Here is an 18172-nt window from a genome sequence, read left to right as displayed (position 1 = left end):
CTCCTGCTGAAATGTGAAAACACCAGATATGTCAAAAAAATCATAATGTGTTTTTAAAAGCTATGGATGCAAAGAAATCTCAACGAATGGAACTCTAGGGAAGGATGAGCCCTTCCTAAGTGACTGTCAGCTCCTTCAGACTGGTGGGCTCCTGCCTAGTCTGAGCAGGGACAGGAGAGTGAACTGACCCAAGATAAGGAAAGATTAGCCAAATCTTTACTGACTGCATGGGCTAGTGTGAGAGATCAAACACAGAAGGGCCCCAAATGCAAAACCAATTCTCGTCATATACAAATTCTTGACACGTGGGGACTTTTGTTAAGTAAGAAACAGCTGAGAGTGAGAGCAGGGCTGGAGAGCACAGAGCAGTCTTGGTGGTATTGTAGTGCTTGGCTCCCAGCGTGCTGGTGGAGAGTTGGCTGACCCCATCCTCAAATCATTTGAAACCAGAGAGCTGACATTAAACTGCAGTGTCGCTGTTACTGACTCCTGAGAAGGTCAAAACAGTCAGCTCCTCAGTCAGGTCCTTGTTTGGGAACAGGCTACCTTCTCTGGGGGAAAAAGACGGCAGGTCCTCAATCTCTACTCTTTTTAAAATTTTTTTTTAACATTTATTTATTTTTGAGACAGAGAGAGACAGAGCATGAACGGGGGAGGGGCGGAGAGAGAGGGAGACACAGAATCGGAAGCAGGCTCCAGGCTCTGAGCCATCAGCCCAGAGCCTGACGCGGGGCTCGAACTCACGGACCACGAGATCGTGACCTGAGCCGAAGTCGGACGCTCAACCGACTGAGCCACCCAGGCGCCCCATCTCAATCTCTACTCTTATAGACCAAGCCTGGCATAAAACAAGAAGTTTTAAGGCATGGAGAAGCAGGAGAATGAGACCCACAATCAAGAGAAACAACCATCATTAGAAGTAGACTCAAATATGACCCAGCATTAGTAAAGGAGAGAGTCCAAAGGTCATGATTTGAAGACGGCAAGAAATACAAAGGAAAGTGGTTCTGCAGGCTGAAGGGAAGTGACCACAGATGGAAGCTTGGGTCTGAAGGAGGGAATGAAAAGTACCTAATATGGAAACTATGTGGTCAATACCGAAGGCCATTTAAACGCTTTTCTTAAAAAGTCTCCTGACTGTTGGAAGCAGTAATAACAAAGCACTGGCCATTAAAACATATGCAGAAGTAAAGTAAACGACAATAACAGCACAAGGGAATAGGGAAGTGAAGGGAATTACATTGTTATGTAAAAATGCATAAAATACATGTTTTACCTTAAGTGGTATAATAGTAATTCAAGGTAGGCTAAAGTAGGTTCAAGATGAGTTTTATAATCCCTAGAGAAACTACTGCAAAGATAAAACGAGAAGATGTGGCCAAAAAGCCAACAGAGGAGATAAAAATAGAAACCAAAAAGTAATCAAATAATCCAAAAAAAGTTAGGTTAGGAAGGACAAAAGAGCATAGCACGGATAGGACCAATGAAGTCAATAATCAGGATGGTAGGTTAAATCTATGTAAATAGTTGAGAAATTCACTAATAAGGTGACACACTAATTTTTGTCAGAAGAGTTAAGAAATAAGACCTAACTGTATACTATTTACAAGAGATATGCTTTAAATATAAGCACACATACACTGGAAGGAAAAGAGAAAGAGATATGCCACGTGTATACTAATTTTAAGAAAGCTGGTATGGCTATCTTCCCATCAGACAAAGCAGACTTCCAGGCAAAGATCGAAATTGCAGGAAAATACAACGATTGAGAAATCAGGAAGATACAACAGTCTTAAATGTGCATGATAGCATAGCGTCGACACCATAAAGCAAAAACGAACAACCGAGAAACAATTCCACAACCCCAAGTTGGAGATTTTTAACCTTTTTCCCTCACACTAATTGATAGGAAATGTAGGAAAAACATCCGTATGTGTGCAGAATATTAGAAGAGCATATTAACCAACTCAGTCTAATTGGTATTTAAAGAATGCCAATTCTTTTTTTCCTTTTATTTATTTATTTATTTGCAAGAGAGAGAGAGAGAGAGAGAGACAGAATGTGTCACCACCTAAGACACATTCTTTCGAAGCACATACGATATATTTACCCAAATAAACCGTACGTTGGGCCATAAAGCTAGGTGCGGGGTCTGGTTACATGGCTGACCAGGGCTTAGCAGAGATTTATTAAAACGAACTAAACTTGGGGCACCTGGGTGACTCAGTTAAGCATCCGACTCTTGACTTCAGTTCAGGTCACGATCTCGCGGTTCACGAGATCGAGCCCTGCATCAGGCTCTGCGTTGACTGCACAGCCCGCTTGGGATCCTCTCTCTCCCTCTGCCCCTCCTCTGCGTGCTCTCTTTCAAAATAAACAAACAAACGCTTAAAATAAGTAAGTAAAATGAGCTAAACTCAGCTGAGTTGTTAAGGAAGAGTTCAGTGGGTGTCTAGATTAGCTGGGACGGCCCATCTGGATTCCCTTGGGGGCAAGGACACAGCCAGTGCCGCAGTGGTACACGGTGTTTTGTGAATCGGGACCGCTTTCTCCAGGGGTCATATTTCCTCCAGTCTCTCTCGTCCCAGCCCCAGCCTCTGACCCCAGCACTGGGGGAGATCCAAGGGTTAGATTTGCTGAAGCCTGGCGGTGACCTTAACTCACACAGACATGGTAAGTTTCAGCCGGTTCCAAACTCTGCCTACAGCTTAAGAGCTCGGGGCTAATAAAAGCCCCGGCGTCCAGTATTTCCAAATTTCGCGAGGGCCTAGGAAAACTGAATTACAAAAACGGTGACAGTCACCACCATTTGCTGAGCGTTGACTGTTGTCGCAGGCACAAGACTGCATACTCCACATCGTCTATTTACTCTTGACACAACTCTGAAGTGTGGGTAAGATCTTCATTTCACTGCGGACACCTCTCACAGACGTGTATCAGAGACGTTAAGTAAGCAGCTCAAGGTCACACAGCTTCAAGCGGCAGAACTGCTGTGTCCAGCCCATGGAATTCCTGCTTCTAAAGCACCCTGGGAAGCGATCTGTGGCGCAGGGACAGGCAGGACACACGCACACAGAAAGGGAATGGAACCAAAGGTGCTAGCCTCGGACTAGCTCTTCGGAGCTGCACAAAACGGGGCCTGGGTTCCAGCCAGTGGTTGTAAGGGACCCAAGAGCCAGAAGTGTGTATCACGGAGAGCTGTGGTTTGACCCCAGCTCTCTACTTGGTAGCCGTGATCCTGGGGAGGCCCGTAGGCTTCTCTGACCGTCCCTATTCTCATCTACAACGTGAGGATCGTGACACAAAGCCACGTCTGGACGTAGGGGGCAGTCAGCCCAGATGCATGCAGGGCGCTTACCTGACCAGCCTCCAGCTCAAAGTGCAGCCCTGTCCCCCCGTGGATTGGCTCTTCAGGCTAAGTTGGTTCTGGCTAGTACCTCCCATTACCCAAAAGTCTGTGTTTGCTCACTTGTCGACTCTTTGGGCTATGAGAGCGAAGCCGTACGAGGTCAGGGACCTCATCCATCCAGCTGGCTGCTGAGTCGCCCTGAGCGAGCCCAGTAAATCACCAAGGATTTCAATAAAGGTCTATCGTCACATCGTTGCTGTCACTATTACCATCTCAAGGTTGGGCACGGGGTGGGTGGAGGTTCAATGGAGCCACGATAACTTCTGAAAGGTCTCATTCTGTTCCAAGTACAGTCTGGGATTCTGAAAATAAGAAGGCATGCCTTTTTTTTTTTTTTTTTTTTTTTTTTAAAGAAGGCATGCTTTTGAAATGTCATTGCCCTCCATATTTTTTCACACTCGGATAAAATCTGGTAAACTGCTAGAATGTTCCATCTGACGGCTAAAGTATCAGGTGGCCAACCCACATCACAAGGGAACATCTTTTACAGTCTTAGCAAAGTCTGGTTTGGGAAGACGTTGGCAAGAGGGATGGCTGCCCAACTTCCCATCCTGCTTCTAAATGTAAATCATTTACAGTGATTTGTAGTCAGGTAAGCAGCTGACTCCGGATCTCAGCTCAGGTCGCGATCTCACGGTTTGTGGGTTCAAGCCCCGAGTCGGACTCTGTGCTGATGGTGTGCGGTGTGGAACCTGCTTGGGATTCTCTGTCTCCCTCTCTCTCTGCCCCTCCCCTGCTCACACGTGCTCTCTCTCTCTCTCTCAAAAATAAAATAAACCTTTAAAACTAATAAAAAAAATAAATGTAAAGCATCTTATCCATGATTCTGAAATTAAAATGTGCCAAGGCAACACTCGAGGGACTTGAGACCCAGTTTTGATTATTACTGCTCATTTCATCAGCGCTTTGTCTGACGGCCGGCGGGTGGAAATTGTTTCTGAATTAAAGGTAAGGAAACAAACATACAGCTTCCAACTCCGGGAAATGTTCCAGAAACTGTGCCACGTAAGTCACGATGGACTGCTCGTCTGGCGTGTCAACCATGATGTCTGTTAAGAGAGACGCAGGAGTTAGTAGGACGATCAACACGTGATTTTTTTTTTTTCTTTTAACATTTATTTATTTTTGAGACAGAGAGAGACAGAGCATGAACGGGGGAGGGGCAGAGAGAGAGGGAGACACAGAATGGGAAGCAGGCTCCAGGCTCTGGGCCATCAGCCCAGAGCCCGACGCGGGGCTCGAACTCACGGACCGCGAGATCGTGACCTGAGCTGAAGTCGGATGCGCAACCGACTGAGCCACCCAGGCACCCCAACACGTGATTTTTAAACAGGATCGAGGGACACTTGTGGATGAAGAGTCCTGCAGACCATTGAGGTTTTTTTCTCTTTATTTTATGCTTGAGAAATTTACACCCAGGGAGGATGAATCATTTGGCTGAAGTCTCACATCCGGCTGATGAAGAGAAGGGGCGGGATGTGGAACCCAGGATTCCTCATTCCCAAGGCTGTCCATTATTCCCTGCGGTCTGAATTCCCCCAGCGGGAGCAGCCAACTCTCAGCTGGCCCCATCAGCGAGTCTGGTGAGCCATGACCCTTTCTCACTGCTGCAGGGAGTCCCAAATCAGCCCAAGTCATGTGGAAATCAATCTGACAGACAGCCAAGCGCCTTGAAAAGGCATGTACTTTCCAACTCTGGTATTCCGCGGATGGGATCTGGGCCCGAAGGAAATAATCTTGAGATGCACACTGAGCTCTACTCAGTAAGAGGTCTGCCGCATGTTGTATAGAAACGTGACTCTTTTCGAAACAACCTCAATGTCTACCAGTGGTAGACCTAAGTAAATTTGGGGACGCCCACTAGATGGACCGTTGTGCAGCCATTAAAAATACATAACAAAGACACGATTGGGGGGCGCCTGGGTGGCGCAGTCGGTTAAGCGTCCGACCTCAGCCAGCTCACGATCTCGCGGTCCGGGAGTTCGAGCCCCGCGTCAGGCTCTGGGCTGATGGCTCGGAGCCTGGAGCCTGTTTCCGATTCTGTGTCTCCCTCTCTCTCTGCCCCTCCCCCGTTCATGCTCTGTCTCTCTCTGTCCCAAAAATAAATTAAAAAAAAAAAAAAAACAAAAACGTTGAAAAAAAAACAAAGACACGATAGCAGCGGGCAAAGGGCTTATGTCATCATTAACGACTTAATTCATTAATTAATCAATTTACTCAATGGTGAGTAGAAACAAGTAAGCTACAAATACGTGATGGGGATGATGAGTACACTTATCATGGTGACCACGGAGCAAGGTATAGAGTTGTGGAACCCCTATACGGCACTCCTAAAACTAAGATAACACCGTGTGTTAACTCTACTGGAATTAAAATTTTAAAAATTTAATAAAAAGTCGTAGATGCACAACTACAGCTGACTCTTGAGCAGCACGGGTTTGAATTGTGTGGGTCCGCTTACGTGCATCTTTTTGGGATCAGTTCAGTACAGTCCCGTAAATGTATTTTCTCCTCCTTACGATTTTCTTAGTAACGTTTCCTTTTCTCTAGCTTATGTGTATAACACGTATCACATAGAGAACATGTGTTAGTTAACTGTTCGCGCTATTGGTACTCCTTCCAGTCAACAGTAGGCTATTAGAAACTAAATTTCTGGGGGGCCAGATGTTATACGTGGATTTTCTTTTTTTTTTTTTAATGTTTCTTTATTTTTGAGAGAGAGAGAGAGAGCACACGTGTGAGTGGGGGAGGGGAAGAGAGAGACAGAGGACTCGAGGCGGGCTCTGTGCTGACAGCAGCGAGGCTGACGGGGGGCTTGAACTCACGATCTGCGAGATCATGACCTGAGCTGGAGTCAGAAGCTCCATCGACTGAACTACCCAAGTCCCCTATACATGCGTGTTAAACCGTGGGCAGGGGGCAGTCAGCACCCCTAACACCCGTGTCGTTTAAGGGTCAACTATATACATATACTGAACGATCTCAATTCTGTAAAAAAGACTATAATGAGATGCATCGAAAAATACTAAGGGGTGGAAGTACAGGAAACATAACAATGTCTTCATTCGGTTTCCCTGTCTTTTCCCAGTTTTTCTCCACGGACGGCGTGTGTTGCAGCCGTAATACAAGTTATTCAAAAGACGGAAAGAGAAAGGGAGGGAACCAGAGTCACCTTCTGGCTCCAGGAGCCTGGGAATGTGAAGGGCCTCATGCGCCACGCGGAAGGCCTTCTCCAGGTTTTCCCGCATGGAGTCTTCCAGAGCCTGCTTCATGTCAACCAGGCTGGGGTCGATGGCCTTGATCACGGCCAGGAAAGCCATCCCGCTTCTCCAGCTGCCCGCGAAGTCCTGCACCGCCACGCCATACCTGAAGGAGAGGGGCCGCGGTGGCCGCGACGCAGGTCAGGAGGTGAATCCCCTGAGAGGTCACACGCGGCAGCCTCGAGGGTCCTCCGAGCGGGGCCAGGAGGTGCGGGCTCGCCAGGGGCGCCTCAGGCCCTGAGTCCCGGGACAGCTGTACGCAGCACTCCCACTCCGTTCCCGGAGACACAGAACAGAAAGGTGTATGTTACCCACACCAGCAAAACGGGACCTTGTGTTCCCAGATTCCCAGACACGTAAGGAGCAATTCCACATGCTGCTCACTCTTCGGTGGCAGGCAAACCAGCAAATAAGGGTGTGCGATAAAACTGGAGCCAGAAAGGGCCGTCCCGCCCCTGCCCCGCGTGTTCCCAGCGCGATGGCCTCGGGCCAGTCACATCGCTCTGGCCCTCAGACTCCTCAGTTGTAACACGGGGACCCCGTCTGGCTGCGACCGCTCGGCAGCTGTTGTGGCAAAGCGTTAGATCTTACCCGTCAGAACGGCCATGGCACGAGGCCAACCTCACGTGTGACGCGGGGTAGCGCACGGAAGCCACCAACGATCCCATTTCACAGAAATAACGTCAACAACTTAAAAGTGAGGGACAAAGAGAGACAATTCTGCCGGGCGCCAACTTCCTTTGAATCTAGCCTGAGACCCCGCCCATCTTCCGACGGTGGCCACTGAACTCTCTTAGAAAAAATATGTGTATTTAGCAATCATCTGGGATTCCTAAGAAGCTGTAAGAGCGGTACAGAGCTCTCCTCTACCGTCCATCTGGCCTCCCTCGGTGCACCTCACATCACCAAGTGCAACATCAAAGGCGGGACGCTGACGGTGCTACGAGCCATTGAGCCACAGGCCTTGTCTGGATCGGTCCAGCGTCACTCCCACGGGGGTGGTATATAACCCAGGCCACTTTGTCAAGGACAGACCCTGTGGCCGCCACCGCCACGACGGAGATCCAGGACTGTTCCATCACCCCCACGGAACACGTCCTCTCCTTGACGGTCACCCTACCTCCTGGCCACGAGCCCTCTTCGGGTTGATTTATTTTTAAGCCACATCTGACAGATGTTTACGTTAATCAACCCTTCCATGCTTGACCCCTCAGTCAAAACCCAAGGATCCAACTCTCTTCTTTTCCTTTTTTCTTTCATGGTTTATTTCCGTATACACCCGGGAGAGAGGACCCGACGCGTGAGGGAGTGCTTATTAAGTGCTGGTGAAGCGCAAGGCGCTTTCGCGAGCTGCCTCCGCGTCGTCCTAACTGTCCTGCAAGGCAGGCGGTGATAAGTGACCATCTCGCAGATGTGGCTGTGATGCGCCAGGAAGGCCCCCGGTCTGTGCATGGCAGAGCCGGGTGGCCCCAGGCCGGGTGTGGCTCTCCCCGTGCGTGGCCTAGCTTTCCAGCTGTCCCCGCCACGGCCCAGGGTCCCAGGGGCTGTCGGCTGGCTGCATAAGTCCCTGATACAGCAGTGCTGAGAGCCCTGGCCTGCTGGTGCGGGGGTCACAGCACATCACAGCCTTCACTGTTATTAGGGTTTAGTAGGTACAGTCCCTGAAAGTCACCCCGAAGCTTAACAACGAATATGTACGTGTTATAAGGATCCAAGAGCCCTTCCCACTTTGGGATTAAATGGGGGCAAAGCCCTTTCGATCTCGTGTTCAGATCCCCCTGTCACTTTTCTGCAAACCAAACGTTCTGCGAAGACAGCTCTGGGCGTGCAGAAACTGAAAATGCACAGCGCTCCCGGCTCTCGGAGTCTGTACGAAGTGACAGGCACATAACCTAATACATGCTAGTGCCCCCAACCTCTGCCCTCTCCCAGGGGGACCCCCCCTCCCTCTGCCTGACAACAGCATGGAGCGGGGAGGGAGTGGCGGCTTACTTCCTTGTCTTCCTCTGCACCCACGCCAGCAGGGTCCTGATAGCCTTTCTCTGATCTTTCACAGATATCGCCACACTCCTCTCCGCGGTGGGCGTGGGTGGGAAGGAAGAGTCTGAGTCTGTGCCCCCCGAGCCAGGTGACAGGCTGGAGGACGGCGAGTTTCTGCTGAGATTGCCCGTGAGCTCCTTAATCTGGAAAGAAAATGGCATTTCAGACCCCCCGAGACAGACTTAGCGCAAATCCTCGTCTGACCCCGGGCCGCAGGGAGCCTGGCTGGAGGGACCAGCGCACGTGCAGCTGGGTCTCCGCGTGGGCAGAAGATGCTTCCGGTTTTATGTGACTCGTGGTGCCTACCGACACCTCATAGGAAAGCTCACCTCTTTCTGGAATCTCTCTCTTTGGTGCTTTGGCCACGCACACACGCCAGTCTTCCTGACCAGATTCCACCTACCCCTTTCCTCTCCTGCCTATCGGTCTCAGAATGCATGATGCTGCTTCAAGGCCCATGCCTATGTGCATCCTGGTTCCGCTGTCTGGATGTCCCTTCCCTCCATCACCAAATCCCCGGCTACTCAAAACGTAGCTCCTAACATGTGGCTCTTGTGAGAAATGCGGAGTCCCAGGCCCTGCCCCTGCCCCACAGCATCAGAAGCTGCATGTCAGCACCACTCCCAAGGAATCCGTACGCACAGCAAAGTCCGCGAACAGGTCTAACGCACTCCTACTCATCCTTCAAAACCCGGCTCTGATGTCACTTCCTCCAGGAAGTCCTCCTCACTCCCCTCCCTACTCTGGGGCAGTTGCCCCCGCTGAACATTCTTACAGCACTCGGCTCATAGCTTGATCACAACCTGCACCACAGGGTTCTATGCTATGGGACTGCCCTCTGTGATCCCAGAGAGTCAGGAGGGCAGGACTTCGTGTGTGCAGAGCCTGACACATAGGAGAAACTCAACAGACATTTACCGAATGAATGGATGGATGGATATCTGGGCCGGATTTAAGGCCTTGCCTTTTCACACAGCATGTTTCCAGCATCTATACAAGAGTTTAAGAACAAACATTGGTCGCTGAAGCCTGTGTATAACACGGTACGGTTGACGGAGGGCTTTCCCACAGAGCTGACCACTGCTCCCATTTCACAGATATGGAAACTGAGGCTCGGAGAGACAGCCTTCGGCGTGTTAAGTTCAAGGCTCCCATAGAACTGAGTCTGTTGTCCCTGAACCTTGTTTGCACACATTCCCCTCAGCAACACAAGCAAGAAGACCAAAGCTCAAGCGAATCACCTTCCTGCAGGTCATTTTTACTCTTAGGAGGGCAGCTAAATAAGGAGCCATGATTTTCTATTTCAGAAGAGGGCATTTTAGAAGCTGAAACATCAGCTTACTCTCTCCTATTCCGGGATAAAAACTCGTCAGCACAGAGCCCGACGCGGGGCTCGGACTCACAGACCGCAAGATCACGACCTGAGCCAAAGTCTGACCCTCAACTGACTGAGCCACCCAGGCGCCCTGAGACTTGAGCAGTTTTAAAAAAAATATTTTTTTTCAACTTTTATTTATTTTTTTGGGACAGAGAGAGACAGAGCATGAACGGGGGAGGGGCAGAGAGAGAGGGAGACACAGAATCGGAAACAGGCTCCAGGCTCTGAGCCATCAGCCCAGAGCCTGACGCGGGGCTCGAACTCACGGACCGCGAGATCGTGACCTGGCTGAAGTCGGACGCTTAACCGACTGCGCCACCCAGGCGCCCCTCACTCCGGCTCTTTAATTACATCTGCCGCGCACGCGTCGTTTTAGGAAAGTAACTCCAAGTTCGATTTTTGATCACAAGCATTTCCCAGTTTTTGTGACACTTCAGAACAAAATTATTTTCTGAAGCAAATATTTAACTCTTTAAGTCCCAAGAGGATGGCTAGACTCTTCTGGAGAACAGAGCTCGCATCACTATTAAAATCACAGGGACTCTGGCAGCCGGGTCTCTCTGGTTCTTTCTCAAGAAACGGAGAAGTCAAAATATATCAGAAGCAGGATCTCCCAGTCTCCCTCGATCTGGCCCCGCTCTGTTCTGTTGGCACTAAGCGGGCTCAAGGAGATCATTACCGCGCGTTACGGAGAGGAAATTACTTTACCTGGAAGAAGAGAATTATGTTCCATATCAGCCCAAGAACCAAAGAGGGGTTGCCGTCTGCTATTTCCGCTGCGTCGATGCTAACCAGTTTGACCTGGGGAGAAGCAATTTATGAGCTTAACACGGGGTGTAACCTGTTGTTTTCTGACGCCCTCGTGGACCTGTTTCTCCTTCTCGTCTGTATCGTTTAGTGCTGCCCGAGGCCACCTCTGGGACCCCAGCGTGCAAAGCGAATGTGATTGTATTTAATACACACGTGTATTGCGTTTACCACGCACAGACCCTAGCCTCAGCTCCTTGTAAGGATGAACCCGGTTCGACCCACAAGAAGCCCACAACGCAGGTGCTTCTATTATCCCTCCATCTCAGGGGAGGAAGTTTCACAGAGGCCACATGTAATGTGGCTGGGACACACAGCCAGGAAAGGTCTGAGTCACTCTTTTCAGGGAGGGCTGGGCACGTGCCCACCGGGTCTGTCTGTATGCTACCCTAACAACACCAAACCTCCACATTCAACGCATTTTTGGACAAATGCAGAACACCAACATCAGCCATCGTGGACCGCGATGGATAATTCTCCATTGCTCATTACAAATAGCGTATTGGGATAAGGCTTCTACCCCGAACTTCTGCATCATTCCAAAATATCCCGGTTAAAATGCATCTATTTTAGGGGCGCCTGGGTGGCTCAGTCGGCTAAGCGTCCGACTTCGGCTCAGGTCATGATCTCCCAGTTCGTGAGTTCGAGCCCCGCGTCGGGCTCCGAGCTGACAGCTCGGAGCCTGGAGCCTGCTTCAAATTCTATGTCTCCCTCTCTCTCTGCTCCTCCCCTGCTCACGCTCGGTCTCTCTCTCATCAAAAATAAATAAAAACATTAAAAAAAATGCATCTATTATAGAAACCCTCAGGGGATTACCTATTTATTTAACTACGTCCTGACCATAGGATGATGCTTTGGTGAATCCCGAAGGCGCTGGTTCTCAAACTATGCTCCCTGGGCCAGGGGTCACAGCACTGCCTGGGATTTGGTTAGATGGCAAATTCTCTCCTAGTCCTACTGAATCAGGAAGTCCCAGAGTAGGGCCCAGGCACCTGCATTTGAACCTGCATTTGATTTTTTTTTTTTAGTATGAAATTTATTGTCCAATTGGTTTCCATACGACGCTCTGTGCTCATCCCAACAGGTGCCCTCCTCCATGCCCATCACCCACCCTCCCCTCCCTCCCACCCCCCATCCACCCTCAGTTTATTCTGTTTTTTTTTTAATTTTTTTTTAACGTTTATTTATTTTTGAGACAGAGAGAGACAGAGCATGAATGGGGGAGGGTCAGAGAGAGAGAGGGAGGCACAGAATCTGAAACAGGCTCCAGGCTCTGAGCTGTCAGCACAGAGCCTGACGCGGGGCTCGAACTCACGGACCGTGAGATCATGACCTGAGCCGAAGTCAGACGCTTAACCGACCGAGCCATCCAGGCACCCCTATTCTCAGTTTTTAAGAGTCTCTTATGGTTTGGCTCCCTCCCTCTCTAACTTTTTTTTCCCTTCCCCTCCCCCATGATCTTCTGTTAAGTTTCTCAGGACCCACATGAGTGAAACCATATGGGGTCTGTCTTTCTCTGTATGGCTTATTTCACTTAGCATCACCCTCTCCGGTTCCATCCACGTTGCGACAAGAGGCCATATTTCAATCTTCCTCGTTGCCAAGTAGTATTCCATTGTATACACAAACCACATTCCTTATCCATTCATCCGTGGATGGACATTTAGGCTCTTCCCATAATTTATCGCATTCACCATTGCACCAAGAATCGTAAAATACCTAGGAATAAACCTAACCAAAGATGTAAAAGATCTATATGCTGAAAACAATAGAAAGCTTATGAAGGAAATTGAAGAAGACACAAAGAAATGGAAAAACATGCCGTGCTCGTGGATCGGAAGAATAAATATCGTTAAAATGTCAATACTACCCAAAGCTATCTACACATTCAAGGCAATCCCAATCAAAATTGCACCAGCATTCTTCTCGAAGCTAGAACCAGCAATCCTAAAGTTTGTATGGAACCACAAAAGACCCTGATTCTGATACACACGCTCAGGTTCAAGGGCCTCTGGCCACGTCATCATTTTCTCCTGCAAACAGAATCTGAGCACACAGATCAGGCGTGTGCACACTTCTTCTGTAAAGGGCTGGGGAACACACACTTAAGAGCTCGCGGGCCACCGCAGCCTTTATCACGCTCGCTGCTTCTTCCTTCACAAGTCCTTCACAAAAGCGAGAAACCATTCTTTGGTGGGGAGAGAGGAGAATTCAGAGTAAGTCAGGGCATGCTCTCAAACCCACCCTGCGAAATTCTGCCAGACTCCGGGAAGCAAGCACGGGGACAGCGTCTCGCACAAACACTCCTTTCTCCCTTTCCCTCGGGCCTTTTACAAACGTTCCACACCGCTCTCCGATCCTATCAGCTCGCCAGGGACTTCTGACAACCCCGATCAGCAGGGCTGGGCTTTCCCAGGCAGGGGGGAGAGACTCCCGAGCTCCCTGGCCGAGGTCTGTCTCGCAGAGTTTATAACTCGGGCAGCGGGAATTCATCACCGGCAGGCCGGGGCGAGTTGTCAATATCGCGAATGACACGGCTGATCAAATTCAGGTCCAGCGTCTCCTCCGCACACGTCAGCGGTGTCCCACGTGAACGTCACTGTCCCATGTGATGACTCATACGCGGCCTGCTGTCTCCTGACCCCCAGGCTCTGACAGCCCCCTCCATTCGGTGGCTCACTGCACTCTTCCAATGCGGGGCGATCAAAGCGCTCGACGTGACCGTCCCGGACTTCGCTCCTACCGGGAGGAAGCCACGCGTGGCCCTCGGAGCTGAGCTTCGGGGGAAACGTTCCGAAGTGAGGAAATGACAGAGCTGCCGTGTAGGGAGACACTGAGTAGGACGGTGGGCCAGCCCCCGGCGGGTGGCAGAGGCCAGGCTTTCCTGAGCTAGCTGTGGGCTTCCCCAGGGCCACACCCGGGCGGGGGCCAGTCCTGCCCGCACTGCCCGCCGTCCTCACCTGCCGGCCACCGGTTTCCACCCCGAAGGGCTCACTGCTGCCCTGTGTGCCCCTGGTGTGACAGCACACGCAGCATCCTGTCCACGGGAGGCCTCTTCCACCGGGCTCAAAGCTCCTTAAACGTGCAGATGTGCTTCTAACGCAGTTACGTGTCCCCAACGGGGAGCACACCCCCGGCCCCGCAGAAGCCTTAGGGGTTGACCAGCCGGAAGAGCGAGGACCACCCCCGGCAGCTGTTCCAAGGCCCTACGTTGTCACCGAAACAAAGCTCCTTGGGATGGAGGGGAGGCGCTGCTTAGAAGAGCCATGCCCAGAGCTCCCTCCCCACAGCAGAGGTGCAGGGGGCAGGGAGGCGGTCAGAGCAGGTGCTAACAGAGCCCTCGTCCCGGGCCGAGGCGCTTGGCTGAAGGCGACCCGGCCGGACACCCTCAACCCTCAACGACGCTCGGAGACGCGCTGTGGTTTCTCACTTCCATTTTACAGATGAGGGAACCAAGGCTCGGGGAGTCTGCCTAATTCTCCCGGGTTGGAAGTAGCAGCCCCATGAGCTCGGAGGAGGCCAAGGTGAGGCCAACTCCACAGACAGGCCAGCCATTTTCACAAATATGTGACGTGCTTTTTTTTTTTTTTGCAACAGCTTTATTGAGCTATAACTCACGTTCCCTTCACCCATTTAAGATACAGCAGTCAAGTTTTCAGCATATTCACAGAGGTACGCGCCCACCGCCACAATTTCAGAAATCTTCATCATCACCTCCATAAGAGACCCCCCTACCTTTAACTATCACCCCCTCCAGTCCCTAAGCAGGCACGACTCTATTTTCTGAGTCCAGATTTCCCAGTGCCGGACTCTTCACAGGAATGGAATCAAAGAATAAGTGGTCTTTTGTGTCTGGCTTCCTTCACTCGACGTAACATTTTCAAGATTCAGCCATGCAGGAGCCCGTGTCAGTACCCCCATCCTTTTTCACGGCTGAGTAATATTCCACGGCGTGGACAGACGCCATATTGTTCACCCACTCATCCACGGATGGACACCTGGGTTGCCTCCACCTTTTGGCTACCGTGAACGACGCTGCTACGAACTGCACTATGCTCTTTGGCTGCCACCATCGGAATGCCCTCCTGTGTCTGGGGCTTTCCCCACAGTACGGGAGACGGTGCCCACCTCCTTCTTCAAAAGCCGGAAGTGCTTCCTCTCCCCCACGGCAGCAGCGGGGGCGTGCGTGGGATCCAGGCACGGCAGCCCAGGCCTTCGAATCTGAATGTGTGACGCTGAGAGCTCCTTCCCGGGCGGAGGCAGTGACGTTCTTCTCCCAGAGGCAGCGGGGACAACAGCAGTGGCTGTGCGCTGGGGGGAGGCGGGTCTGCAGCGGTCCTGGCACCGTGAATTCCTGGGCCCCCTCCCCGACTCCGCAGTCTACTAGGGCATTCTGTGCACTACTGGGCAGCTTTTTAACAAATTCCTTTTCTGCTGACGTCAGCCAAGGTCAGCTGCTGTTGCCCACCATCAGGAACCCCAAGTGGATCACGCCTGCTGAAGTCTTACTGCACGTGCCGATGCATCGGGCAAGCCGAGAGGGCCTTTGACCCGGGTTAACAGGTGAAACTTAACAAAAGAGGAGTTCTGGAAATTTCTCCCCTCTAGACCATCCCTGCTCGTTTGTGAAGGACACGAAACAGAGCCGAAAGCACAGAGAGAACCAATTTAAATCTAGAGAGTTCTATCCAAGAAGACATGTTGGGATTCTCCCCCCAATCTCCTTTAGCCCCACTTTGCTCCTGCTTCTCAGATAGTCTGTGTTCTAAGAGAGAGTCGCCCAAGGTGGCGTGCCCACGGTCCTACTATTCAAAGGGATAAAGAAGCAAACGTCAGCTGCTAAGGGCCAGTGAGCCAGTCAGTGCCCTGGGCTGCCCTTTCCAGGCTGGGCGTCCGTCAGAGTCGGCGTCTAGGTGATCAGAGAGGGGCGGGCAGGGAGGCCAGGACCATCTCTCCAGCTGAAGGATTACCTGAGTGAGTCCCGTTAGGTTGAAACTTAGTTTCATTCTGCCATTTTCGCAGGGTCCCCCTTTCACGCTTTCTCCCGCGACCGGCACTGAACTTCAAATTATGTCCCTTTCGTCCCAAGAAAAGCAGGTGTGTTTCAAATACTTACATTGCTATCTTCCAAAAACTTAAGTGCTTTCGCTATGTTGTTCAACCGGAAAATACGATGGGATGAGGACTTGTACTCATGCAGCTGCAACACAGAACAGAGCAAAGGAGAAGTGAGCCCCACGAGACTCTCAATGCCCGGTGGTGCTGGGGGGGTGGCGGTGTGCCTTTCTTTGTCTTTACCGTGTTCGCATTAATCTCAAGAGACAGTTAGGGGCTCGCAGCTGAAATCCAGCTTATTTATGGTTCTGGGGACTTAACTCACTTGAGTCTGTGCGGGAAGGGGGTGCCCAGGCAGGTTACACAGGGGACAGATTTGTCAAATTTTTCTCTCTGACTCGGCTCCTGGCTTTGACATTCCTCCTTCTCCGGAGACCTCCAGGGATGTGTTCTCCTCGCTGCTCTGACGGTTTTGTCAGGCAGGGAGCATCGGCCGGGGCATCCCCGCAGCTGCTAAATCACCCAGCAGGTCCCTCCTAGAGGCGGCAGATGTTTCAGTTTTCCGGCCGAGAGCTTTGTGGACACTTATCCCAGGTCAGAGAGAGAAACAGACAGACAGAGACAGCCAGGCAGAGACAGACAGACAGGCAGAGATACTGAGACAGAGAAACAGAGATGGAGACACAGAGAGAGACAGAGACAGAGAGAGGGGAGAAATGCAGACAGAAACAGAAGATGGAGAGAGACAAGAGACAGACACACACAGAGACAGAAAGCCAGGCAGGCAGAGACAGAGAGAAGAGAGAGAAATACAGAAACAGGTGGAGAGAGAGACAGATGAGACAGAGAGAGACAGACAGGCAGAGAGAGAGGAGAGAGAAATACAGACAGAAACAGAGGGGTAGAGAGAGAGAGAGACAGACAAGAGAGACAGAGAGAGAGACAGGCAGGCAGAGAGAGATAGAGGAGAGAGAACTATAGACAGAAACAGAAAGATAGAGAGAGAGAGCTAGGAGGCAAATACAGAGAGGAAGAGAGCTGCTTGCAGAAGCTAAAATTTTAACAACAGCAGCTGAATATCCCAAGGAGACTCTCCCACCCTGAAGCTCACCGAAGCACCTCCAGACGGCTGGCCGACATTACAAGGCAAACCAGTGGAAGCTCACGGGTAAGCAGAGGCCTATTCTCAGCCGGGCTCCAGAACCGAAGGCCCCCAACACAGGCCCAGCAACGACATGGCATCTATCGGCCAGTGGCCCGGCAGCAAAGTGGGAGCTTGTGTTGCTGTGAACACAGAGCAAGGAACTGGATACGCTTTCTCAGGGAGCTCTGTGGGGACTGTGCTGTTGGCTCATTGCGGGACCTGCTGAGACACCAACACGGTTTTGACCTCCATGAGTCCACCCTTGGTGAGAGTTCACGACGTGACTCTGCACAGCCCCCCGGAGCTGCTAACAGGTGTCTCCCGTTTTGCTTTTGGGAGGGTGAAGACAGGAAGAGTTAAGGGGTGTGATGAGATTCTAGCTACATTAGATCTGAAAACAGGAGGGGCTCTTGACTTCAAGCCTGTAGCTAGAACTGGATGTGGGCAGCGGGCCGGTAGAGTTGGGACCCGCATTAGCCACAACGGCTCACGGATGCCACGTCAAACACTAGACTCTACAGAAGGGTTTCTCGACGTCACCACCACTGGCATTTCGGCCGGGTCATCGTGCCCTCTCCGTGGACATCTGGCAGTAGTATCTAGTGACATTTTTGGCTGTCACACCTGGGGGTGCTCCTGGCACCCAGGGGGTAGAGACCATGAATGCAGTGCCCAGGACTGCAAATGTCGGACCCAAAATGTCAACAGCATTGAGGTTGAGCACCCCCGCTCGGGGAATGGGAGAGAGATAACCAACCCACACACAGCAGACATAAGCTACATGGACATGTATGGTGAGGGTCCCAAGGGCAATGAACCTCAAGACGGGCTGGTTCAATTCAATGTGGCTTATACAGCGGCCCCTCCTTACTCTTGCTTTCACTTTCACCAGTCTGTCACCCGCGGTCAACCGCGGCCCGGAAGCAGATGATCCTCCTTCCGACGAGTGGTCAGAGGGTCAACAGTGGCCTCATGCTATGTCACAGAGCCCACGTCACTCACCTCACTTTACCTCATCACATGGGCCTTTTATCACCTCCCATTGTCACAAGAAGGGCGAGTACAGTACGTTGAGAGAG

General features: G+C 51.2%; 1 protein-coding gene across 1 annotated transcript in view; it reads right to left on the bottom strand.

Moving 5' to 3' along the window:
* CLMN (calmin) overlaps positions 1-18172 on the bottom strand; it is a 110380-nt gene that overhangs the window by 12529 nt on the left and 79679 nt on the right. Inside the window, exons 4-8 of the mRNA XM_047079791.1 lie at positions 16011-16094; positions 10796-10888; positions 8662-8852; positions 6582-6775; positions 4376-4458 (exon numbers count right to left, since the gene is read on the bottom strand). Coding sequence (XP_046935747.1) covers positions 4376-4458; positions 6582-6775; positions 8662-8852; positions 10796-10888; positions 16011-16094 — 645 coding nt within the window. The remainder of the gene's footprint in view (positions 1-4375; positions 4459-6581; positions 6776-8661; positions 8853-10795; positions 10889-16010; positions 16095-18172) is intronic.

This window comes from Lynx rufus, unplaced genomic scaffold (assembly GCF_022079265.1).
Source record: "Lynx rufus isolate CCGP_SWC_20201006 ecotype Redwood Valley unplaced genomic scaffold, mLynRuf1.p SCAF_17, whole genome shotgun sequence".
Taxonomy (NCBI): domain Eukaryota; kingdom Metazoa; phylum Chordata; class Mammalia; order Carnivora; family Felidae; genus Lynx; species Lynx rufus.
The sequence above is the reverse complement of the archived record's forward strand: the minus strand, read 5'-3'. Positions and strand labels throughout refer to the sequence as shown.